Source organism: Oncorhynchus tshawytscha, linkage group LG05, assembly GCF_018296145.1.
Source record: "Oncorhynchus tshawytscha isolate Ot180627B linkage group LG05, Otsh_v2.0, whole genome shotgun sequence".
Lineage (NCBI taxonomy): Eukaryota > Metazoa > Chordata > Actinopteri > Salmoniformes > Salmonidae > Oncorhynchus > Oncorhynchus tshawytscha.
In genome coordinates, this window is record NC_056433.1 from 34,668,984 (window position 1) to 34,684,874 (window position 15,891).

General features: G+C 42.5%; 1 protein-coding gene across 4 annotated transcripts; it reads left to right on the forward strand.

Annotated features, from left to right (window-relative positions):
• Positions 1–1,768: 1,768 nt before the first annotated feature.
• Positions 1,769–15,360, forward strand: LOC112250540 (mitochondrial basic amino acids transporter). Of its 4 annotated transcripts, none has more exons than XM_024420783.2 (6): positions 1,770–2,222; positions 5,579–5,622; positions 5,882–5,928; positions 6,282–6,365; positions 7,092–7,299; positions 14,161–15,360. In XM_024420783.2, the coding sequence occupies exons 5-6, from the start codon at positions 7,092–7,094 to the stop codon at positions 14,724–14,726; spliced, it is 774 nt and encodes a 257-aa protein (XP_024276551.1). In that variant the 5' UTR covers positions 1,770–2,222; positions 5,579–5,622; positions 5,882–5,928; positions 6,282–6,365; the 3' UTR covers positions 14,727–15,360. The 4 variants fall into 4 exon arrangements, with proteins under 4 accessions (XP_024276548.1, XP_024276551.1, XP_024276549.1 ...); XM_024420781.2 differs by lacking the exon at positions 1,770–2,222 and adding an exon at positions 5,183–5,324; XM_024420780.2 differs by lacking the exon at positions 5,882–5,928 and having other exon boundaries at positions 1,769–2,222.
• The last annotated feature ends 531 nt before the right edge of the window (positions 15,361–15,891 follow it).

A 15,891-nucleotide genomic window follows, 5' to 3' on the forward strand; every position in this document is an offset into this window, starting at 1 on the left:
GTGAATTTCAAAGAAGGGCAGCTATTGGTAGAATGCAAAAAAACAAAGAATATCCCTTTGAGCATGGTGAAGTTATTAATTACACTTTGGATGGTGTATCAATACACCCAGTCACTATAAAGATACAGGCATCCTTCCTTCCAAACTCAGTTCCCGGAGAGGAAGGAAACCGTTTAGGGATTTCCCCATTAGGCCAATTGTAACTTTAAAACAGTTACAGAGTTTAATGGCTATGATACAAGAAACCTGAGGATGGATCAACAACATTGTAGTTACTCCACAATACTAACCTAATAGACAGAGTGAAAAGAAGAACGCCTGTACTGAATACAAATATTCCAAAACATGCATTCTGTTTGCAACAAGGCACTAAAGTTGGTCTGAATGCAAAGTGTTATGTTTGGGGCAAACCCCCAAAAACACATTACTTAGTACCACTCTCCATATTTTCAAGCATAGTGGTTTCTGCATCATGTTATGGGTATGTTTGTAATCGTTAAGGACTATGGAGTTTTTCAGGATAAAAAAAATAACGAAATAGAGGTAAGCATAGGCTAAATCCTGGTTCAGTCTGCTTACAACCAGACACTGGGAGATGAATACACCTTTCAGTAGGACAATAAGGAGCATCAATCTCATCATTGTGCACTTTCACCACCTCATATCATGTATTTAATCTGTAGCCTAATAAACTGCATGGTTTCCGAGTGGTAGTGGGAGGACACGCACCATATCATCGCGTGACTCCACGTTGACTTCGCTATGATGGTTATTATATCAATATTTGTGCATTTGTCGCATAATTCATTTTACCGACACAAGATCCCACCATGTCGAACGAACAAATTATCTGTCGGTATTTATTAAATTTGACATAAACTTCCTGTTTCCATCACAGCTGTCATGTATTTTTTTAAATATATATATACGGTATGACAATACTCACATAAAAACTGTGGATGGAAACGTGGGTATTGACACAGAACACCGCACCTTGAAAGTGGGAGTATTTCAAGCGATGTGCAGTTCGCGAACTATTCGTTCTTTGTGAACGACTCTTTCACTGACTCGAGAGTCATGATTCGTTTTCTGAGTGACTCGTTCATTTTAGTATTTTGTTTGGCCTGTTGGTGATAACCACAATAAATCGTAAAGCAGGATTAATATATGCACCTCCGGCTCAGCGGCATGCAACTGAATGTCATATATGCGCAGAAAAATGTACCATGAGCATAGAGAAGAAAAATACATGTTTGAACTGATAATTGATCGCATGGTGCAAGAATGACTGCAATGAATTAATTGTTAAATGTTATGGACACAGCTTTGTAGAACCAAAACACACACAGCCTCTGCTCAACAAACTCGATAATTAATCGTTTGGGGGGGGGGCTGCAGTTCGCAAACGAATGCTTATCACCTTGCCTGGAACCCACGGACGTTAGTTTATTTTCCGCAATGAGAAGTATGTAGCAAACGCCTGAGAAGCGGAAAATGTAGTGCGAGTTGTCTGGCCACTTATCACCCTCACAGCAGTCAAGAAATACGTTCCTCCAAGAGTCGTTCGCAAAATCGAAAAAGAGGGATTGCGATTTAGGGACTGTAATGTGATTGGATACGATGTTAACCCGAAGTACGGGTATATTCATTACGGAAACCGTTTACCATTGAAGAAGCAAACATGGAAAAACTAGAATATCTATTGGACAAATGCAGGTATGTCCCGCCCCGTTTTCCCCGCTTGCTTCCGCCAAAGAAACGCTTTGCAACGTAATCGGTGTATTTAAATGGTCCAAGGTGGTAACACACCTTCAATGACAATGCCATCTGTCAAAAACCTGTCAGACAGGCCGAGTATATGGCAGAGAGGACGGTAAAATAATCTAGCTAGGACAGCTCATTGAAGTCGTGTAGCTAGCTAACTCTATTCTAACGGCCACAGATACATATATATTAGCTAGCAAGTTTATATCACATTTGCCTAGCTAGGACTAGACAGAATCTTGACTTTAGCCAGCTACAGTATAGGTAGGCGACGTAGCTAGCTGACTAGCTTCAGTAGTTAGCTGGCTTCCCGCGCTAGTCGTGTAATTTACGTGTTGCATCAAGCAGTGTCGGTGTCAAAAAGTAGCTAATAATAGTTACTTGACAGATCACTGCACCCTGAATCGCAAACTTGTGCTGAAGACTGGTGATGGACTTTCTTGCTGGCTGCATTGGAGGTAAGTCTGATTTGAAACACACCGCTTTCTAGCTAACTACTAGCACTGCAGCCAATGTTGGAAGGCTAGCTAGCACATCCCGTGTCTGTCTGGTTAGTGGGTAAATTAGCCGATTAAACTCAACCCCATGATCGAGTTTAGTCGGCAAGTGATGTCTGTAGCCATACCCACGCACGCTAGGCACTGCGTCACAAGCTGTCGCCTTACTGTAGCTATGTCATCTAGCCATCATCACATCTACCAATCACACATACTTGGCCTAAAACCGAACGTGCTATTTGAGAAATGATTTCGTACATACTGTAGCTTAGACAATGTTGACCTTGACATTGTGAAACTTTCGACTTGTTCACCTCACCCGGTTTACCAGCATTGTGTGATGCAATCCGATTCCGAGATATCAACCACACTTTTGTTCTTGGCGAAAGTCGGCACACAAGCCTAGGAACGTTCTCCAAATTCTATCTAGTAATGGAAAACACGTGACATCATTATAGCTGTCTGGAACTATTCAGACAATGCATTGAAAACAATCACTCCATGTCTTATTGTAACATCATCAGTGCGTGACTTGCACTGAAATAGGTGTCCGTACTCATTTTGGGTGCTGGTACGGAATATTTAGGTGCAGGACCGCCGCAATACTTTTGAGCGAATAATATTCTAGAAGAGGAACAGGAGCTCAAGCAGTATAACATTTTAGGTACACAGCTCCAGTGAGCTCCTTCCCAAGTCAATCACTGAACAGCATCACTGAAATGGCTAACAATATTAATGTAAAACCTGAAGATACTGTACCCTAGCCTGCTTGCCATTTCTGTTCAGCTATTACATTCCACTCCTGTCATTTGATGTTGAATGTTAGCTAAAAAAAATAATGTAGGCTACAGTTGGTCTGGGTCCCAGTCTGTGAATAGTTGGTAGGCATGACAATTGTTGTAATGTAGATATATTTGGAAGTCAGGTTGGTGGAAGTCAGGTTGAGTCTGTTGTCAGAACAAAGCAGTGTATGTGAGGTTATGGGTATTTCATAGTTAGCCCTTATCTGGGTATCTGATTCCAGTGGTCTTCAATGTAGCCATGGTAATATTCTTAAATTAGATTAGTTTATAGGTGGTCAGATCATAAAGTAAGTGGATGGTCCTGCTCTCCAGGAAGACCACGTTTATGTTATTGAAAGCAAAAAGTATATTTTTTTCCCTGGTGAAAGGGTTTATGATGAGTGATACATCTGTGGTGTCAGTTATTGCTCCATCAACAGACAAGCTAAGATGGATCTACTGTAAAAAAGGAGAGGCATCCACACACACCCCTTCACAGACCAATCACTCTCCTTCCCACTGTCACGAATCTGCTGTGGAGTGGCTTGGTGTACTTGTAAACCCATAGGGGAGGGACCCAGCATGCTCAACGTGAGTGGAATGGCAGGAAAAGCCTGACTCGACTCAGAGGGCAACTTTAGTATTATATGAAAGTGTTGGCCTACTAGGCCAGACTGTTTAGAGCTGAGCAATAAGCGTACATGGGTGTAAACTAACCTTCATGTTGGCACCACATGTTCCATAGCAATAACATTGTAATTGTAATTACGACTGGAACTGTTGGTGCCAGCATGGCACCCTCCAAAAATGATGACAAGCCAAGCATCTGAGCATTTGTCAATCAGTTCCACTGATATCTTCCACCATTTCCAGGAAACTCTTTGCAGTAGGCCTTCAAAGGTGACTGTAGGCAGGGCTCGACAGTGTGACCATTTTACTCGCATATGCGCCTAAATATTTTGCTGTGCGACCTGGATTTTTTTGTTCAATTTAGCAGCACCAGCACACCTAGAAAAATATTTTGTTGCTAAATTTCTTTGTGTGCCTACATTTTTCAACTTTGGCGCACCCATGCACCCACTCAGCATAGAGCCCTGATAGGGAAATGAATAACTTACGTTGTTACCTTGTCCCAGGAAGACACAGAACTTTACATAATGTACCACTGCAAATTCTAAGTAGGTACAAAAAGTGAAAGAAGAGAAAGAAATAGCTCAACTTTGCAAACTGCCCAGGTACTGGTAGTTTGTTCCACTGTAGCTACTGTGGTATTAATACCTAAGATAATCCATAATTGCCCCTTGCCTGCCTGTTCACAAAGACACAAATCATGGTTGTAGTTTCGCTGAGGTCTGTGTGTTGACTTGTGATCCCCTTGCAACCAACATATGCCTACTGCTGTTTTTTTAACTGGTTTACAGAAGTAGCCTGGCTCTTATTGGCTGGCTGGGCCCAGGCTTCCCACTGTGACACAGCAGGTGCTGCTTAGTTAGCATTAGCCTAGCTGTTCTAGCCAGTCCAGAGGCACAGACAGACCACAGATGGAGAAATGGCCAGTAACCAGAGCTCTGCAAACTGTTTGGGTTGTGGCTTTCTCATGGTGCCATGCTGGTCCACAAGACATTTTGTTTCAGAATGTTATTGTTTAGGAATGGTTGGTGCCAATATGGAGGATAGTCTGCCAAACTCTGTAGGCCTATATCAAGGCCTATAGCAGAACAGTTGCTGTCAGGGCCCAGGGCTGAGGTTTCACTCTAGTCAGAGCCAGGGGAGGAGAGGGCTTGTATTAGGTAAGGTTACACCAAAATACCAGAGTCAGTAGTGAGAGGTCTCAAACTGGCATCAGAACAAGGGTAGGATTGGGTACTCCTAAACACCTGTTATGTAGGCTAACTTGTAGAGCAGTCATCAGGACTTTTCCTGAAGAATCACGCTCTCTCCTCAGTGGGCTTGCCAGATATTAGTCAGCACTTTCTAGATCCATATAGCGTCACTGTCTCAGAACTGGGTTCAGATACTATTTGAATTCATTTCAAATACTTTACTGGTGCGTAATTTAGTCTGTCTGGCTTAATTGACCAATATAATTGTCTCAACTGCTAATCCTGCCCATCTGGCTCGGAAAGCAGATTTCTCATACTATTTGAACCCAGGTCTGCTATTTGTTTACGGTTGCAGGTTGTTGTTGATGGCGAGAGGGTTTACATTTCCTTCTCAGAAGAATTGCAGCTTGTATTTTGGCGGTCTGATGTGACATCCTCTATGTGAGGTGACATTAAAGGTATATGTTTCCAATCTCTGAACTTGTGATCTGAATAGCGGACACAGCTATTTATTTGGTTTCTGTAAGACATGTCAAAAAAAAAAATCTGTCTTTTAGATTGATTCCCCCCTACCAGAATACAACTTCTCAAACTGTCTGAATAATCCAGTGTAGCAAATACAGTGCAGTAGACCAATTTTGACTTGAAACTATCTGATCTCAGTTAAGTGTAGCGATCCTGTCTATAATGGCTCTCTCATTCTTCTCTTCAGGTGCTGCCGGAGTCTTAGTAGGACACCCTTTTGACACGGTTAAGGTACGTTTGGTTTTTCTTTTTTTCCCTTCTATGCAAATAAAGCATGCAGTCACACAGTTCAATAGAGTTGCTGCTTATCTCAGACCAACCACCAAAGCAGCAATACAGTATGGTTGGGGTAAAGGGGTGATCTCTACACTATAACAGATGCTATTTGTATGTATGGTGCTGATTTTGTACACATCCTTAGCTTACATAGGCTTAATAATTGTGGGATATTTTCTTGTTACCTGTAAACGGGACTTTCTTTGTTTCACAGAAAGTCTTACAGTGTTAGTAGATACTTCTTCACAACAGTACACTGTAGTAAGTACAGCAAAGGTCAAACCATCCACCCGTCTGTCTCACTTTGACTGTCTTGGTTTTGTTGAACCACAACAAGAATAGGACCCTTCCCTATCCCCTATTAACATATAGCCTCTAGTAACTCTTTGATGTCTGACTGAATGTGGTTCACCAAGTTGTCAGAAAAAACATGTTTGTACACTTCATTGCAGTACATAGATTTGTGTGTAATGGCGTCATACTCCGAATTCCCTCCCTTTTGTTGATATGACTTTGATAGCATTGTCAGAAAGTGTTTGTTGGTTTAGGAGGGATGCTGATTGGCCATCCAGGTTCTATTTTACCTTTGACACAAACCTGTGTTTGTATTGCAGGTGAGACTACAGGTCCAGAATGTGGACAAGCCTCTTTACCGCGGGACCTACCACTGTTTCCAGTCCATCGTACGGCAGGAGTCAGTAAGTCCTACATACATCTTTATAATTTAGTGGAAACTGTCTCTGATTTTCTATTTCAGCAGGTGATTATCACCCATTTCAAGTTGTTTGGTAGATTGTAACCCTATAGGCTACAGTTTTGTTTGATACTTTGGCCACTCTCCTATCAGCACAAGCACATTGAGGTATGCTCTGCTTGAGTTATTCAGAGGTTATGGCTCATTGGGTCTCTTGGCCTAAAGATGTTTTGGCATTTGTTGTGGTGTTATTGAGGGCAGTGTGTCCTGGGGGCTGATCCTGAACCTGTCTGTCAGATGAACCGGTCTGGTCTTGTGACTGAGTGGGATGCCATTGCTATGGGCCATCTGAAATACTCACAGGGCTGGAATAGGGTGGAATAGAAGAGGCACTGGTAAGGGGTATTGTTAGGGGTATTGGGGAATAAGTACTTTAGTTTGTTTTCTCTTATAGATGGCTTATAACAGGTGTAAAAAAATAAAAAAAATAATGCATTATCTGCTTCAATGTTGTGGGTTCTATCAATGTAATTGTCTGCATCAGTTCGAATCACATATTTTATTTATTTAGAATTATGTGGCTCCCTTTTCATGCTACACAAGAGTCCATAGCCTTGAACACAGTCTCTTTCTAATGTCCCCACTTTTACTTTTCTTTCTCTCTACCTGCCCCATCTCGCCATCTCCCCTTCCCTTTCGCCTTCCCACCCCTTTCCTCCTCCCTACACAGATGTTTGGGCTGTACAAAGGCATCGGCTCCCCCATGATGGGCTTAACCTTTGTCAATGCCATAGTGTTTGGAGTGCAGGGCAACACCATGCGTTACCTGGGCCATGACACCCCTATGAACCAGTTTCTGGCTGGGGCCGCAGCTGGGGCAATACAGTGTGTCGTCTGCTGCCCCATGGAGTTGGCCAAGACACGCATGCAGATGCAAGGTAGGGATTACCAAAATAATGGGCTTTTATATAGAGTGGCGACAACTACCATTCTCTCCAACTTCTTATTCTCTCCAACTGCTTAAAGGTCCACAATGCAGCTGTTTTGATCTCAATATCAAATAATTTCTGGGTAGCAATGAAAGTACCTTTACTGTGATTTGTTTTAAATTCAAATGGTTAAAAAAATAAACAAAAATAGCTTCTTAGCTAAGAGCAATTTCTCAAGCAAGCATTTAGCTAGGACTTTCTGGGAGTGGAGTGGAGAGAACTGAAAACTAGCTGTTACTGGCAGAGATGTTTGGAACTCTTTCTTATTGGCCAATACTCCATCCCACCAAAACAGGCAGACATTTCAGGCAGTCTTTTCAAATGACACTTACATTAAAAAGGCATTATCATTTTCAAAATGCCACCGTATTATTCCAACCTCATAGTGTGAAATATATGTAAAATACATGAAAATTATGTATTGATATCAATATGAGTGAGGTACAGTGCATTCAAAGTATTCAGACCCCTTGACTTTTTCCACATTTTGTTTCATTACAGCCTTATTCTAAAATGGATTAAATTGTATTTTTTTCATCATTCTATGCACAATACCCCATAATGACAAAGCAAAAAGTAGGTTTTGTAAAAAAAAAAGATTAAAAAAAGAAGCAAATTTCTTCTTTTACCCTACAAGCTTTATTTGGGGAGTTTCTCCCAGGACTCTCCAGAGATGTTCGATTGGGTTCAAGTCAGGGTTCTGGCTGGGCCACTCAAGGACATTCAGAGACTGGTCCCGAAGCCACTCCTGCGTTGTCTTGGCTGTGTCCTTAGGGTCGATGTCCTGTGAGAAAGTGTACTTTCGGCCGAGTTTGAGGTCCTAACCTGCTCCAGACCGCTTTTCATCGAGGATCTCTCTGTACTTTGCGCCGTTCATCTTTCTCTCGATCCGGACTAGCCTCCCAGTCCCTGCCGCTGAAAAACATCCCCACAGCATGATTATGCCACCACCATGCTTCACCGTAGGGATGGTGCCAGGTTTCCTCCAGATGTGACTCTTTGCATTCAGGCCATAGAGTTAAATCTTGGTTTCATCAGACCAGAGAGTCCTTTAGGTACCTTTTGGCAAACTCCAAGCGGGCTGTCATGTGTCTTTTTACTGATTCGTGGCATCTGGCATCTGTCTGGCTACTCTACCATAAAGGGCTGATTGGTGGAGTGCTGCAGAGATGGTTGTCCTTCTGGAAGGTTCTCCCATCTCTACAGAGGAACTCTGTAACGCTGTCAGTGACCATCGGGTTCTTGGTTACCTCCCTGACCAAGACCCTCCTCCCCCGATTGATCAGTTTGGTCGGGACGACCAGCTCTAGGAAGTGTCTTGGTGGTTACAAAAATCTTCCATTTAATAATAATGGAGGCCACTGTGTTCATTTACCGGCGAGATGTCTGAGATCGCCTCCTGGCTGTCCACCTATCCCGTGGACGTGATTAAGTCTAGCCTCCAGGTGGGCGTAGTCTAGCAGTACAGCAGCATCGCTGAGGAGGGAGGGGCACAGAGTGTTCACGCAAGGACTCGCCTCCACCCTGCTCAGGGTTTATCCCATCAATGCTGCCACTTTCACAACAATCATGCTGGTGCTGATGTATGCACAGGGGGAGGAAGAAGGCCCCAAGGACTGTGAGCCCCCGTCACAGCTCACTACACACAGCTACAGCATCAGGCCCAAGCCTCCAGCCTGTGACCTGAGTCTGGAGGTGTTACTCCCACCTGAGCTGCTCTACTGTGAGGTGGGGGAGGTAGTGGTCCCATAGTGGTCCGACGCCCTTTGAATCTCTGAGTATGGAAACCCATAGGCTCCGGATTCCTGATCTATAGATATGCAGTGTGAGACTATAAATCTAATTTACTCTGGGTGGGTTTATTTCCTGCCTAATGACGTTAGCATTTAACTGAAATGGAGATGTCGATGCACTGATATATTTGAAAGATGAGGAAACAAAATGGAATTTAATGAAAGACAGAGGTTGAACCCCAAACGTGAGTTTCCCCTTCTCTGTCTGACCTTTTTGTATATCTACCAGAAACCAAAAGAGTTATGGAACGAATTGCAAACATTTCTGAAGCTGGAGACTCACATCTCCCTCACTAGCCTTTAAGCACCAGCTGTCAGAGCATTTTACAGATCACTGCACCTGTACTTAGGTGGGCTGTTTACAGATAGGCTATCTACCTACCTCATCCCCATACTGGTATATATTTATTTTGCTCCTTTGCACCCCAGTATCTTTACCTGCACATTCATCTTCTGCCGATCTACCATTCCAGTGTTTAACTGCTATATTGTAATTACTTCGCCACCATGGCCTAGTTTATTTCCTTAACTTACCTCCTTTGTACTCACTGTATATAGACCTTTTGTTTTGTTCTACTGTATTATTGACTGTATGTTTTGTTTATTCCATGTGTAACTCTGTTGTATGTGTCGAATTGCTACTCTTTATCTTGGCCAGGTCGCAGTTACAAATGAGAACTTGTTCTCAACTAGCCTACCTGGTTAAATAAAGGTGAAATATATATATATTTGAAATGGTTCGTCGCTGGATCTAACTGGTACAACCACAAGCCTACTAACTAGCACAGTATGATCTGATTATGCAGTTTTTTTTCTCGTATACCTCTGTCCTCCTTGCACAGTAACTATTCAGTAGTCTACTTTGGCCTGTAAGGAGATTTATATGTACTGTGGAGTAGTAGTTGAACTAAAGCACTTCTCATGTCTAAACTGAAACGCAACATCTACTGTACCTGAGCGATATCTGAATGCTGAAGGAAAGCCCAGAATGTGATGTTTTGTGTTTGAACACAAAGTGTTAATCACTGTTAGAGTTGGCAGGAATGTCATGTGTTTTGTGTTTTACTGAATAATGTGAAGTTTGGTGTTTTACTTGTGTGTAAATGTGAGCTTAATTTGACTTACTCTATAAATATCGCAAATACTGGAGTGAGGATTTTTGTTTGTGTAATGTTAGCTTCATGCATGTTTGGTCCGTATCAGAATGTTGTTATTATTAGTTGAGCCTGAATGCTACTATCGTTGCTGTTAACTAATCTAGTTGTTCTCTTGGACTGATAACCCATTGGCTCTCCTCATCCTGTGTTTAGTATATCTGTTGCTGTTAACTCCGGGCCATTAGAGGGTTTGTAATTGGGTGTTTGTCTTATTTTTTTTTACTGGTTTGTGAGCAACTGAGTAGTATTTCCACATTTTGGAAGATCTCTCCTATATGTATGATGGGAACATTTGTAAGTTCTTGTGTGAGGGTATTCATATAGTAGGCTATATACAGTACCCGTCACAAGTTTGGACACCAGCTCATTCAAGGGTTTTTCTTTATTTTTTACTATTTTCTACATTGTAGAAAAGTAGTTGTCTTCTATGAAATAACACATGGAATCATGTAGTAATCAAAATGTTACTTTAGATTCTTCAAAGTAGACACCCTTTGCCTTGATGATAGCTTTGCAAACTCTTTTCATTCTCTCAACCAGCTTCATGAGGTAGTCACCTGGAATCCATTTCAATTAACAGGTGTGCCTTGTTAAAAGTACATTTTGTGGAATTTCTTTCCTTTTTAATGCATTTGAGCCAATCAAATGTTGTGTTGTGACAAGGTAAGGGTGGTATACAGAAGATAGCCCTATTTGGTAAAAGACCAAGTCCATATTATGGCAAGAACAGCTCAAATAAGCAAAGAGAAACGACAGTCCATCATGACTTTAAGACATGAAGGTCAGTCAATCTGGAAAATTCAGAGAATTTTGAAAGTTTCTTCAAGTGCAGTGCAAAAACCACCAAGTGCTATGGTTAAACTGGCTCTCATGAGGACCGCCACAGGAAAGGAAGACCCAGATATACTTCTACTGCAGAGGATTAGTTCATTAGCTGCACCTCCGATTGCAGGCCAAATAAATGCTTCACTGAGTTCAAATAACAGACACATCTTAACATCAACTTTTCAGAGGGAAATTGTGTGAATCAGCCCTTTATGGTCGATTTGCTGCAAAGAAACCACTAACGAACACCAATAATAAGAGACTTGCTTGGGCCAAGAAATGCGAGCAATGGACATTAGACTGGTGGAAATCTGTCCTTTGGTCTGATGAGTCCAAATTAGAGATTTTTGGTTCCAACCGCCATGCTTTTGTGAGACGGAGAGTAGGTGAACGGATGCTCTCCGCATGTGTGGTTCTCACCGTGAAGCATGGAGGAGGTATGATGGTATGGAGGTGCTTTGCTGGTGACACTGATTTATTTAGAAGTCAAGGCGCATTTAACCAGCATGGCTACCACAGCATTCTGCAGCGATACGCCATCCAATCTGGTTTGCGCTTAGTCCCACTATAATTTGTTTTTCAACAGGATGTGCATGGAAACCTGGTTTATGACATAATGGAATGTTCTAAAGCTGCCACTATGACATAATGGCATTATCCGCACCTCTCTGGCCACTACGACATAATGACATTCCCCGCACCTCTCTGATTCATTTGGGTTAAATGCGGAAGACACATTTTGCTTTAATGCATTGTTGTGCAGCTGACTACATATAACCCTTTCCCTAAAACGGCCGCAATGACATAATGGCATTCTCTTAAAGAGCCACTATGACATCATAATGACTGTCTCTAACATACCGGTATCCACTATGACATCGTACTGAATTGTTGAATGTAACAATATTCTGGTTGGTTAGGGGTTATTTGCTGCTTGGATAAAACAGCCACAACCCTTGTAATGCTGCTGTCCTGCAGTCCCCTGAATTGTGGTTGTGAAGTGATGGGGGAAATAAATATTGAGAATTTAGTATGCCAATCAGACTTTCCAGTGCGACGTGTTCATTTCAACCTCTTTTTATATACTATCTCATGTCATGTGTTTATGGAACCATAATGTTTTATTGTATTCATTTTAATATTCTCATACTCCTTCAGTCCTAGACCCAACCGAGGCTAAAGTTAGCAACTAGCAATTGCAAATAATTTGGCAAGATGCAATATGTACCAGTTGTGTCTGATAATCTGATCATTTAGAAAGGGGAAGGAATATTTTTCAATCTCAATTAGTCTTGGTGTCCTCAATGTTTGAGTCTCTTATCTTGTGGGTTTAGGTTTGCTGTTACAAAGATGAGCTTGAAAATAGAAAACTCAAAAGTCACTGATATTTTTGTAACAAACTAATGATTGATAGACATGGTAGCCCCACTCCTTTACTTTGGACTGCAGCATTGATTTGATTTTGAACAGGTATATAAACCAAGGCTGGCCATTTACTGCCACTTGCAGTTCTGGAATGTTTGCTCACAAGTATAATTAATTGTCTTATTCCTTTTGATGCCCTGGATGGACTCATGTGATCCTTCCTTAACCCATAGGAAGTCACACCAAGTTGACTACTTCAGTGGTGAAAGTCATCAAGGGTGCTGTCCATGCTAAAACTGACTTTTGGGCACTATAGTCCTCTATATCAGTGCCACCATGATGCGACTGCTTGTCATCTCTGCAAAATTACTACCACCTGGACAATGAGACGGCTGTTTGGGCAGTACAAAGGCATCGGCTCTCCCATGATGGGCCGAACCTTCATCAACGCCATAGTGCTTGGAATGCGGTTATTGGCATTCCATGACACCCCTATGAACAGAGCTTTTACGTACTAGGCAAAAAAGACGACTACCAATACTCTCTGACAGCTAAAAACAGTCTGAAGGAGAAAATGGTCATCCATTGTGCACATTTGTATGGCTAGGGTGAAACCAGGTCATCACCTAAGGTACCACTCTGGGCAGATGGAGGCTAAAGATGGATAGGAGGAGTTCTGGAAGACGTTTGGAGGAGCTGTAAGAAGAGGCCTCTGGTGAATGTTCACACTGCTGGTGAATGTGGTCTTCTGACCCTACCAGATGGGCAGAGGAAGGGAGATGCTGTCTTGGTATCATAATCATCTGCGTCTTTTTCTGCACGATCTTTGTAAAACTGTAAAGGCTAAAGAAGAGAGCAAGAGCGTGAAGGCGAGCTGAACCAGTGTGCGTCGCGAGCTACACTGCTTCCTGACTTTTTATACTGAACTAACACTGCATTTACACAGGCAGCCCAATTTGTGATTTTTATTTCTTTCACTAATTGGTCAAAAGATCAGAATTGGTGTGCCTGTGAAATTGAAAGTGTCATATTACCTGAAGTTGACATTTGCTTGTCTATGTTCAGTGTTCTTTTTGGCATGTTGGAACCACATTTGACCCTTTTTTTTTAATTCGTGGGAGACTGAGTGTGGAGTTTTAATCACGGTTGATCGCTTCAAAACTGTTAGAGGGTAGAGTGGTTAGCACTGAGGGGGGTTTCCATAGGAGGCGGCATCATTTGACTATAAAAGGGAGGACGATTAAATTATTCCTTCTTTTGGATGCTGAAGATCGGATAGACTTGTGGTCACTGAATGGGTTAATGAGCATGAAAACGATGTAAACCATATGCCGTGGCCATCTCAGTCACCAGATCTCAACCCAATTGAACACATATGGGAGATTCTGGAGGGGTGCCTGAGAATTTTTTTTCCACCACCATCAACAAAACTTCAAATGATGGAATATAGCATCCCTCCAATTGAGCTCCAGAAACTTGTAGAATCTATGCCCAGTTGGATTGAATCAGTTCTTGCTCATGCTGGCCCAATGCTCTATTAAAACACTTTATGTTGGTGTTCCCCTTATTTTGGCAGTTACCTGTATATGTTTATGAATTCATGACCAAGTATTTGACCTGTTTTGGCAACCTTCACGTATTAACTTTTATTTTTCTACTGTGTTACTAAGGCACCGGGGAGAAGAAGTCCAAGAGGAAGCTGTACAAGAACTCCCTGGACTGTCTAGCACATATCTACAAGCGGGAGGGGCTGCTGGGCGTGAACCGCGGCATGGTCACCACGTTGATCCGAGAGACCCCCTGCTTTGGAGTCTACTTCCTGACCTACGACATCCTAACCCGCTCCATTGGCTGCGAGCCCGGCGACCGTTACATGATCCCCAAGCTGCTCTTTGCTGGCGGGATGTCCGGGGTCACCTGCTGGCTGTCCACCTATCCTGTGGATGTGATTAAGTCCCGCCTCCAGGCAGACGGGGTGGGCGGAGTCTACCAGTACAGCAGCATCGCTGACTGCGTGCGGCAGAGTGTGAAGAGGGAGGGGCTCATAGTGTTCACGCGAGGTCTCACCTCCACCCTGCTCAGGGCGTTTCCCGTCAATGCTGTCACCTTTGCCACAGTCACTCTGGTGCTGATGTACGCACGGGGGGTGGAGGGGCCAAAGGACAGTGAACCCGCGACCCCCGTCACTGCTCACCACACACAGCTGCAGCAGCAGGACCAAGCCTCCAGCCTGTGACCTGAGTCTGGAGGTGTTACACCCACCTGAGCTGCTCTATGGTGGGGTGGGGGAGGGAGGGAAACCCATAGGGCCAAATGCACTTTGAATCTGAGTATGGAAGCACATATACATACAGCTGAATCAGGAGTCTATCTATAGATATGCAGTGTCTCCACTTGACTTGTAAATATAATTTACTCAAAGCACTGATATCGTTGGAAGATGAGAGAAAGAAAGAAAATTGAATGTAGTGAGACAGATGCTGAACCCAAAGCTTGATATGCTTCTAATATTTCTTCTGAAAACCAAAATAGTTATGGTTAGGTCACTGGTACAATCACAAGTCCACTAACTAGGACTGTAAATCCAATCAAATTTTATGTTTCACATACTTTGTAGACAACCAGTGAAATGCTTACTTACTACGGGTCCTTTTCCCAACAATGCAGAGCTAAAGATAAGATATCTTTTTTGAATAAAAATAGGGACGTGGGGATTAAATACACAGTAAATAAGAATAATGATTCAAAATAACATGGCAGTATACAAACGATGTGCAGGGGTACTAGGTAATTGAGGTACAGCTGAAGTCGGAAGTTTACATAGACCTTAGCCAAATACGTTTAAACTCAGTTTTTCACAATTCCTGACATTTTAATCCTAGTTAAAATGTCCTGTCTTAGGTCAGTTAGGATCACCACTTTATTTTAAGAATGTGAAATGTCAGAATAATTGTAGAGTGATTTTATTTGGGCTTTTATTTCTTTCATCACATTCCCAGTGGGTCAGAAGTTTACATACACTCAATTAGTATTTGGTAGCATTGCCTTTAAATTGTTTAACTTGGGTCAAACATTTTGGGTAGCCTTCCACAAGCTTCCCCCACAGTGAGTTGGGTGAATTTTGGCCCATTCCTCCTGACAGAGCTGGTGTAACTGAGTCAGGTTTGTAGGCCTCCTTGCTCGCACACGCTTTTTCAGTTCTGCCCACATATTTTCTTTAGGATTGAGGTCAGGGCTTGATTTGTTGTCCTTAAGCCATTTTGCCACAACTTTGGAAGTATGCTTGGACTCATTGTCCATTTGGATGACCCATTTGTGACTAAGCTTTAACTTCCTGACTGATGTCTTGATGTTGCTTCAATATATCCACATAATTGTCCTGCCTAGTGATGCCATCTATT

Bases quoted from the DNA above. Each gene is read 5' to 3' on its own strand.
- LOC112250540 (XM_024420780.2), top strand. From the start codon at position 2,195: ATGGACTTTCTTGCTGGCTGCATTGGAG. The intron at 5,623-6,281 runs GTACGTTTGGTT...TTTGTATTGCAG, and splicing joins ACCCTTTTGACACGGTTAAG to GTGAGACTACAGGTCCAGAA. The intron at 7,300-14,160 runs GTAGGGATTACC...TGTGTTACTAAG, and splicing joins GACACGCATGCAGATGCAAG to GCACCGGGGAGAAGAAGTCC.